Source organism: Myotis davidii, unplaced genomic scaffold (genome assembly GCF_000327345.1).
Source record: "Myotis davidii unplaced genomic scaffold, ASM32734v1 scaffold123, whole genome shotgun sequence".
NCBI classification, from domain to species: domain Eukaryota; kingdom Metazoa; phylum Chordata; class Mammalia; order Chiroptera; family Vespertilionidae; genus Myotis; species Myotis davidii.
In genome coordinates, this window is record NW_006295391.1 from 1,111,216 (window position 1) to 1,121,171 (window position 9,956).

General features: G+C 43.5%; 1 protein-coding gene across 1 annotated transcript in view; it reads right to left on the bottom strand.

Moving 5' to 3' along the window:
* The window catches only part of USP13 (ubiquitin specific peptidase 13 (isopeptidase T-3)), an 81,725-nt gene extending 72,157 nt beyond the window's left edge, over window positions 1-9,568 (bottom strand). Inside the window, exons 1-2 of the mRNA XM_006770019.2 lie at window positions 9,448-9,568; window positions 2,760-2,820 (exon numbers count right to left, since the gene is read on the bottom strand). Of these exons, the coding sequence (XP_006770082.1) occupies window positions 2,760-2,820; window positions 9,448-9,546 (160 nt within the window). The 5' untranslated portion in view covers window positions 9,547-9,568. The remainder of the gene's footprint in view (window positions 1-2,759; window positions 2,821-9,447) is intronic.
* Between the last annotated feature and the right edge of the window lie 388 nt (window positions 9,569-9,956).

A 9,956-nucleotide genomic window follows, 5' to 3' on the forward strand; every position in this document is an offset into this window, starting at 1 on the left:
GATGGTGCTCAGGAGACTTGGGGGTGAGCCATTCAGCACCAGGTAATGGCCTCAGTTTCCCTTGTAAAATCAATACTGAAGGTCATAACTGAATGATTCAATGGTTTCAATGTGCCTGTTGAACCAAAGGAAGAGGAATTAGTCACAAACCAAGTGGATGTGGATAAAAGCCTCCCTCCAGGAGAAAGCATTAGTCATCCGCCTCTGTTCATGAAGGAGAAGATCATCCCTCCATTTCAACCACAGCCAAAAAGCACTTTCTGTTCAGAGAAACAAGAGACTGCAAGAGTTCTGGTTCTCTTCCCTCCATGAAGAGACAACCCCAATGTCCCTTGTAGGGAAGGAATCTTCGGCAGAGCTGCTAGCTGCCCCCTGGTATCCATGTCCCCTTCTTGCGTAGTAACAGGATTTACTTCATGAAGACAGTTAACAGGCTTTACTTTCCAGGCTCCTGTGCGGCACCTGGTGTGGCCACGTGTCCAAGTTCTGACCAGAGAGGTGAAAACTGAAGTGCTGCAGAGGATCTGTGAGAGGCTGACAAAAAGAAGCGACTCCAGTAGGAGACTAGACTTTTATCCTTCCCCCTTCATCTTCCCTGCTTCCCAGAATGGAGGTGTGATGACTGGGGTTCTAGCAGCCATTCTGCACCATGAAGTTACCATGAGGTTGGAAATCACAGGCCAGGGTGGAGGGTGAAGCAGAAACATGGGAAGAGTCTAGATCAGCCGTGGGCAAACTACGGACCGCGGGCCAGATCCAGCCCGTTTGAAATGAATAAAACTAAAAAAAAAAAAAAGACCATACCGTTTTATGTAATGATGTTTACTTTGAATTTATATTAGTTCACACAAACACTCCATCCATGCTTTTGTTCCGGCCCTCCGGTCCAGTTTAAGAACCCATTGTGGCCCTCGAGTCAAAAAGTTTGCCCACCCCTGCTCTAGAATCTAATAGAACATGAGGCTGTCACATCAGCGTGGACACATCTTGGGTCTCCTGCGATATGGACTGTGGAGTGAACACAAGGCAGCCTGGAGACAGGTCCCACCACAATGAGCTGGTGAGGGAGTGCTCCCAGGAAGCCGTGAGAGGGGTCCACCCCGAATGAAACACAAACCTCGGTGCTTGCCTTTGGATTAATCTTTTAAAACAGTTACTTGACATCATCTACCACCAAAATGATCACTAAAGAAATCAAACCCCAAAGTCTTTTTGAATCAAAGAAACAAAGTTAAAGGACAAGATAGTGAATCAAGGCAGGAAGAAACTCAGCTCTATGACTGTTTCCAAGGATTTTGCTTTTCAAATAATGAGTATGTCTTTGTATTACAACAGTAACATACATTTGTTACGGAAAAAATTGAAAAGAAATAAGCAAAAAGAAGAACATAAAAATCACACCACCAGAAAAGAGCTACTTTGAGCAATTTGGAGTATATTCTGCCAGACTCTTCCACACTCGCAGTCATATATGCATACGTGTGTGTAAAAACATACATATATACACATACATTTACCTACATATATGTACACACATATATAGCTATGCATGCACATATACAGGCATATTTATATATACAAGATGGGGCAAAAGTAGGTTTACAGTTGTGAGTACATGAAACACAGAGTTTATTCTTGTATTATTTATTAATTATTGTATTATTTCCAAGACAAACAACTGTATACAGGTATATGTGTGTACACACTTTTTCACCAAAATGAAATTGCAGTATGCAAACAAGTTTGAGATTTCTTTCAAATACTAATCCCAGGCATTTAGGGACTTAAACTTGCTTCATCAGGCATTATCAAACCACTTTTTCTCCTGGACAACCATATCAGAAGCTTAGTATGACATACGATCATGATAACATGATATTAGAAACCATTACTCATTTACATAAGCAAAGCTAGCTCTTCTGAAGGAAGGAGAGATCAAATCACTGTTAGTCAAACACCACTGTGCAGGCAAGATCCACTGATGGATGGTAAAATTAGGCAAAACCTTGAGGAGAAACGAGTTATTATCATAGTCTCCAACTATCACTCCCAGCACATTTATTAATTACACTGTAGCTTTACAGTGGAGAAGCCTGCCGGACACCCTTCAACAAGTGATCAGATTCACATCACCTGTCTGCAAACACAGCACCCCGTGCCCCTGATGTCACGTAGAGGAAGGTACATCACTCTGTGGTACTCTTGCCAAAAACGCATAACCTCAGACTTATCATAGACACAACAAAAACCCAATCTGGGTCCCTTCTACAAAATAACTGGCCCCTCCTCTTCACACATGTCACGACTATTAAAGATGAAAAGAGAGTGAGGAACCATCACAGATTTGACAGGGTTAAGGAAACATGGGGTTCTGGAACATAAAGGACACCAGTGGAAAAAACGGTGAAACCCAAACAAACTCTGTAGTTTGGCTAATATTAAAATAAGAAAACCATGAAAATTGTCTCTTCTTTAAAAGCAGTGGGGGGGAAAGACCAAAGGCAGAATTGCAGTTACCCTCCGGCCACTGTAAGCATAACTGTTTCAAACACTAACCCGGCTGGAATGCTGACATCTTCACCACCAGGATGACGCAGCTCATCTCAAGTTAAACTGGTTCTACTCATCCTTACCATACAGACCAACAAACAACCTATTACTCCAATGAAGCACACACATGTGTACACACACATACACACACACACACACACACACACACAGAGTTATCTGGGCACATTACTGATAACTATGCACATTACCTAAAAAAATCTTTGAATTCCTCCTTTTGGGTAAAGCTCCACCAGATGCCCCTTTTACTTTCTGAAAAGAAAAAAAAGAAATTGTTAAAATGCAGCCCATGGAAAAGACTAGTGGGGGTGGGGTGGGGTGGGGGATTGAGTACATCTCAAAGGTTCCCAGATTGTATAAAAGTCCAGAGGAAATATTCCACTTGGATTAGAGAATCCCGGATAAACAGGAACTTGACCCAGGTCAATGGAGGTAAGTGAAGGGCAACGCTATTGTTCCACCTGCCTATTTTCACCACGCTACACAGAAAGCACTTCTGGAAAGGGAAGTGGAACCAGGCATCAAAGTGAAGTAGATGCTCCAGCTTCAAATTCTCCCAAGAGGCTGGAGCCACGCCCAGCGCTGGAGGGGCTCTGGAAGGACAGCGCCTCCAGGAGGGAGGCTCTTGTTCCCCTGCTTCCTACCAGGTCCCCAGCGGTTGGGCCTGGGCCTGCCAACAATTATTGTTGAAAGACTTAGTAAATATTAATCTAGAGTCACTGATCGTTGGTCCTATCACATCAATCTAACCTCCTTAGACATTTCTGGAGCACTGCGGCTGGCTATGTCGTGAATTTTCTACTTATCATGGCAGCAATGAGAAATAAACACCCATCAAGTGTTCATGCAAAAGAGGTCATGCATTACCCTCTGACACACAAAATATTTTACTCTCAAATAAGATTATAAAAATGTTTGTTTCCAATGGCCAAAGCAACATCTCCACATTGTAAGTTCTTTCAGAGAATAGAAGAGAACAGGTTTCCAACACAGGGCGGGGTGCGGGTCCAACCCGATGCCTTTTCACGTGGTCACATGTCATGGCAGCATCAAGGCCTTGCTGCTTCTTCAGTTTGTGCTCTTCCTAGTGCTAGCTCTCCTCTCCCACATTTTTTTCATCTGGCATTGAAGGCTGACTCATCTTTGTGTTTCTCACATTAGTTTTTACAGCTTGTAGTATGATTCTCTAGTTCACGTCTTAGGAATGTGAAAATTGTTGAACACTTTAGCTCAGACACCTGTCTTCCCAAATCCTAATGCCAAACTCATGTCCCTCTCTTGGATTCCCTCTCCTCCATGGTCTCGGAGCCTCTGGTCCTCTGCCCTCCACTTACCTGCTTTGAAAAGGGAGAAAAGTAATCCTACACTGAAGGCACATTGAACAGTCCTGGAGGTCACTGAAATCTCTCTGCAAGCTCATGGCATCCTTCCTCCAAACTTACCGCCTTCAACAATATATCATAAGGAGGAAAGGATCGTTCTTCTGGAGGTGGAAGGTGTGGCCAGGGATGGTCAGGTAAGAACAGCAGCAGGCCTGTCGTATAGCAGCTGCTCAGCAAGTACTTGTTGGATGGATGATGGATGGGTGGATAGATGGATGATGAACAGATAGATATGCTGACCACAGAATGCAACAGGTAAAAGAGGAGTGGGGGTAGAAGTAGAGCATCCCAGATTTTTTAAAAAAAATACAAAGGCATGAAATCAGTGTGTCCCAAGAAGGAGAAGTGGTTTGCTATGCCTAGAGCACAAAGCTGGGGGAGTAAGAGTGAGGGTTAGAAAGGCCACATGTAGGGCCTTGGAATCATGTGCAAAAGAGTCTGGGCTTCATCCTGCAACAAGGGGAGAGACATCAGCGATTTCAGCCACAGATGCGCAGATCATTCTGGGTGCAGCATGCAGGCTGGGTGGGTTGAAGGCAGCAAGTGTGAAGGAAGGAGACTGGTCAGGAAGCTGCAGCACCAGTCCCTCAGGGAGTGGTGAACACTCACACAGGAAGAACAGGGGTGCAGAGGACAGGACGGACTTCAGAGCTATTTGGGAGCAAGACTTGGTGGCCAACCAGTCATGGACTGAAAGCAGGATCCAAATGATGTCTAGGTCTCCAGCATTCAAGACCAAGGACAACTCTGAGAAAGAGGATAGATAGCTCATTGAGTCTGGAGATGTTCTGAGTAGAAAAAGCCAGGTCAGAGTCAGGTGGCCAGGTCTTCGGCTCTGGAGAGAGCTGATCTGGAGGCATCAGCTCAGAGACGGTGGTTAGACACAGATGTGCAAGACATTGAGGAGGAGAAGCAGCTTTCGGAATAAGAAGACAGGCGGGTCAAGCAGAATCCTAAGAAATGCCGATGACTAAGGGGCAAATGAAGAAAGCGATGCTAGAGAAAGAGTGAGGAAGGGCAATCTGAAAGGCAGGAGGACAGCCAGGGAAGAATGGTGCCCAAGAAAGGAAGGAGGAGCAGCTGCAAAAGAAAAACAAGTTCAAATACTCAAAACGTCACATAAAATCAGGGCTAAAATGTGTCCACCAAGAGTGACTCCAAAGAGGTCACTGACAACATCGCAGTCGTAATGGGTTAACAGGAGATCAGACTGCAATGTTGAACTTAGAGGGAGGTGTAGTAGAGATGATGAGCATAGAAAAGTTTTTAACAAAGCTTTAATTAAAGGATGGGATGACTAAATGAGGACACATTAGAGGGACAATTTTGTGGTGTGTTCTATTTTTTTTTCCTGATTATTTTAGAGAGAGAGGAAGGGAAGGAGAGAGAGAAACATCAACCAGTTACTTCTCATACGAGCCCCCACCAGGGAATGAATCCGAAACAGGCGTGTACCCTAATCAGGAATTGAACCCGCAGCCTTCTGGCGTATGGGACCACACTCCAACCAACTGAGCCACCTGGCTAAGGTGTGGTTCTTTTTTAAGGTGGGAGAATAAACAGCCAGAAGAGGGAGGGGTGGGGGGGTGTCAGGAGGAGTGGAGTGAATGAAGGAGCAGCTTCCCAGGTTGGAGGAAAGAGAACCAGGAGGACAGAGAGAACACAGCTTTCTGCTGAGATGGAGGGACTGGATACAGATGAGTTCCCAGGGGGCAAGAAAGGAGTTCGAGGAGTCCCTGTCCACGGGATCCCTGTTTTCTCAGTAAAGTACAAGCCAAATCCTTTCCCGAGAATCAGGAGGAAGAAAAGCATCCGGAGTCTGGAGTGGGAGAGGGTACAGACTAGTTTTGCTGGGCAGTGATGGGCCCAGCAGAGGGGGAGGCCAGGAACAGGACAGGGTCCAGACCCCTTCAGTGCGGGCTCCCAGCGGTGTGTGCATGAAAGCAGAGGATGATGCCAATGCCACGACTGGTAGGAGTTCTGGAGGACAGTTAGGGAGGCCAGACACAGGGGTGAGGGTCGGTGGAGGGTATTGGAGATAAGAGAATGTTTAAAGCCAGGGATCCTGATAAACAGGCTCACCAAGCAGGGAAGGGGCTGCCTGGGCACATCACAGGCCTGGAGCTGCCAGTGGGAGAACAGCAGATCCACATCGTAATAAATGAGTAGAAGGGCTAAGCCGAGAGAGGGTCGTGGTCAGAGTGAACTATTTAACCTAACATTTCAGAGGCAGAGCTAACTGTACGAGATTCCCAGCATCCTGCAATCTTGCCACTGCCTCTGTGGCTGTGACCAAGTTACTTCAAATCTCTGGGTCTGTTTCATTTGCACGCCGCCCCCCCAACCCCCGTTTTGTAAAATCCATTCAGCGGTTCTCAACCTGTGGGTTGCGACCCCTGAAAATACATCCTGCATATCAGATATTTACATTACGACTCATAACAGTAGCAAAATTACAGTTATGAAGTAGCAATGAAAATAATTTTATGGTTGGGGGTCACCACAACTGTATTAAAGGGTCGCGGCATTAGGAAGGTTGAGAACCACTGCTTTATACTAAGAAATATGTGGGACAAAGCAGACTTCACAAGAACTGCTATGTCCCGACTAACAGGAGTAGTAAACGTAAATCGTACAGCATTAGGCCAAAATTATCATTGAGTTTATGGCTTCTCTGACCTCCTGGCCTTTCTTCCTCCTCTTCCCCCTAGTGTCCCCACTGTCTAATTTTGGGATCTCTCCTCACTGTCCAAAATAAACAGAGGACATGTTCAGTAGGCTAGGGGGAGAGATTACATGAACTTCAACTCAGCACTGATGAGTTAGAAGATCCAAGATAGTCTACAAACTATTAGGGCTAAAGTGAAAGTTGAACAAATGCTGCTAAATGTAAAATCAACATCTGCACATTAATAACATCCCCAAACACCACCGATCACATTAAAATGCATAAAAAATAAAAGCAGTTACAATAGTTACAAAAATTACAGAGACCCTTTTAAAAAGCTAACTAAATGTGACTCCTTTACTGAAAATTCCCAAATATTATTGAAGGACATAAAGGAGCCCTGAATAAATAGAAAGGTATGCCATGTTGAATAAATAATAAATATTTATGAAGCACCTAGAGCTGAGGACACAGAAGTGAACAAAACAGACAAAAATACCTGCCCTCACAAAGCTAACACAATGACGTGGATTACAGCTTAATCTACTTACTGAATGTGATCCTGACCAAAATCGCAACAGGATTTTTTAAACTAGATGAACTGACTCCAAAATCCACAAAGAAAAATCAATGTCAAAATCCAGGAAAGTTCTGGGGGAAATTTACATGGAAACAGTGCCTGCATTACCAGATATGAGGCTTGTCGCACCAACGCAGAGATAGAAAAGTAAGATCAGCACGAAAGAACTGAGCCCCCAAAACAGAGCCGAGTGGTAATGGCGAGTTAAAATATAAAAATGATGGCTCTGAAAATCACTGGGAAAGGCTGCACAACTCTCGGAATAGGGACAGCTGGCTATCAACATGGAGAATAACATGTAGATCCCCACACTTCACAGAAATATAAAAATAACTTACAGGTGGATTAAAGACCTAAAATGTCAAAGTACACACACACTTCTAAAAAAGTAAAAGTATTTAAACAAATATCTGTATGACCTTGAGTCGGAAAACAATTTCTCAGACACAATACAAAAAGCACAATTTGCAAGAAATGTTTAGTATATCAAATTTCAAAACTTCTATTCTATAAAATAATTCATAAGCAAAGCAAAAAATTGCTCAGCTGGCATGGCTCCGTGGCTGAGCATCGAGCTATGAACCAGGAGGTCAAGGTTTGATTCCCAATCAAGGTACATGCTCAGGTTGTAGGCTCAGTCTCCAGTGTGGGGTGTGCAGGAGGCAGCTGATCAATGATCCTCTCTCATCATTGGTGTTTCTGTCTCTCTCTCTCCCTCTCCCCTCCTCTCTGAAATCAATAAAAATATATTTTTAAAAAACAACAAAACAAAAAGTTTTTATATCTAGAATGTGAAAAAAAAAGCTAAATAAAACTTTTAAGAAAAAGGGTAAGCCCATAGATAAACAGATCAAAAATATAAACAGGCAACTCAGAGAAGAGAAAACCAGAATGGCCAATAAACATAGAAAGATCTTCATCTCTCACAGAAGGAAATGCCAAATATTTAGATGTTACTTCGCAACCATTAGATTAACAAAAAGAAAAGTCTGACCAAGCGTGAGGCTATGGAAAGCCAGGAGTTCACTTAAGGCAGGAGCATAAATTGGTACAACCAACCTGGGGAAGAACCTGTAAATATCTAGGAAAAGCAAGGAAAAGCATAGCCACAAGCCAGCATTATGCTTCCACATAGATTTCCTTTAAAAATCCTGCACGTGTACTCCCAGGAGAAAAGGTTAAAAATGTTCATTGTTGCATTGCTAATAGAAGCAAAAAAAAAAAATAGAAACAGTCTAAATGTTCATTAATAGGAGAATCCTATATAATAAAGAGCTAATATGCTAATTAGACCAAGAGCAGAGCAACCATTCAGAAGAAGCGAGGGCTGCGAGGGCTGAGGCAGCTGGGGCTGTGAGGAGCAAGCCCCTTGCACGAATTTCATGCATCAGGCCTCTAGTAGAATAATAAATGATGAGCTAGAATACCAACTAGTAAAATGAATTAAGTACAACCAAATGCATCACAACATGAACAGATTTCAAAAACAATGTTGAAAGGGAAAGCTTTACACAGAATCATAGGCAACAGTATGATGGTATTTATCTACATTTTTACAACACACAGTCATCCCACATATAGAAGATGAATACCTATAATAAGTAGTGACATGCGTAGGAGTGAGAAACAACGAATTCACAGCTATGGTTACTTCTAGGGAGCGAGGGAAACAAAAGGGAAAAAAATGAATCTAAAACAAAAATATCCAAATATTTTTTATTTCTGATTTTTGGATACATGAGTGTTTCTACTATTATTTTCTGTACTTTTCTGTATTTCTTTTTCCAACCCATATCTTCTTAACTCCAAGCAGAGGTTTAGAGGAAGAGAGAAATAAAACTGGGTAAGGTAAGATTTGGGGGGAATCTATGACTTTCTACAGACAGTCCTGTTGTTGTTTCCCATCATCGAGGAGAATCAGAAGTTAGGCGGGCACAGTAAAGTCTCCACGTGATTCACACACTAAGACAGTGACGGCGAACCTTTTGAGCTCAGCGTGTCAGCATTTTGAAAAACCCTAACTTAACTCTGGTGCCGTGTCACATATAGAAATTTTTTGATATTTGCAACCATAGTAAAACAAAGACTTATATTTTTGATATTTATTTTATATATTTAAATGCCATTTAACAAAGAAAAATCAACCAAAAAAAATGAGTTCGTGTGTCACCTCTGACACACGTGTCATAGGTTCGCCGTCACTGCCCTAAGACAACATCACAAGAAAGATACCCAGGCAGCTCTCTCACCTCTCGCACGTGTCTTTTCAGGTGCATGTATACACTCTGTCCAGTTTTTCGAAAATGTCTTTCAACGTGTTCCCTTCCAAAGGCCAAAAACGTATTCATGCAAACATAGAGTCCACCTTCAGAATTCTAGAAGAAAGAGACAGGTTACAACATTAGCCAAGAACGCCTCACGGAGCAGTCTACATACAGAGTACGGGAAGGGGAAGCAGGGCGAATGATGGAGACAGAGCCGGGCAGGGCACCTGGCTGTCAGTCATTGCCGTGGCCCCAGTGGCTCCACAGCCACCACAGTGGCCCCGCCGCCCCAGCCCGGGCTCTAGTGCTCCGGGACAACTAAGCATAGTCTCATAGCGTCAGATCCTCAGCGGCCCGGGGAAGGAAACGTGTTTGTCTGACTCTCCAAACTAGGGTAAATGACAATAAGAGACAGAAGGAAATTGACAAGCGATGCAACTACCACCGCTGCAGCGATTTATCAGGCTACTTCCTCATCTGCCAATGCAGTTTCT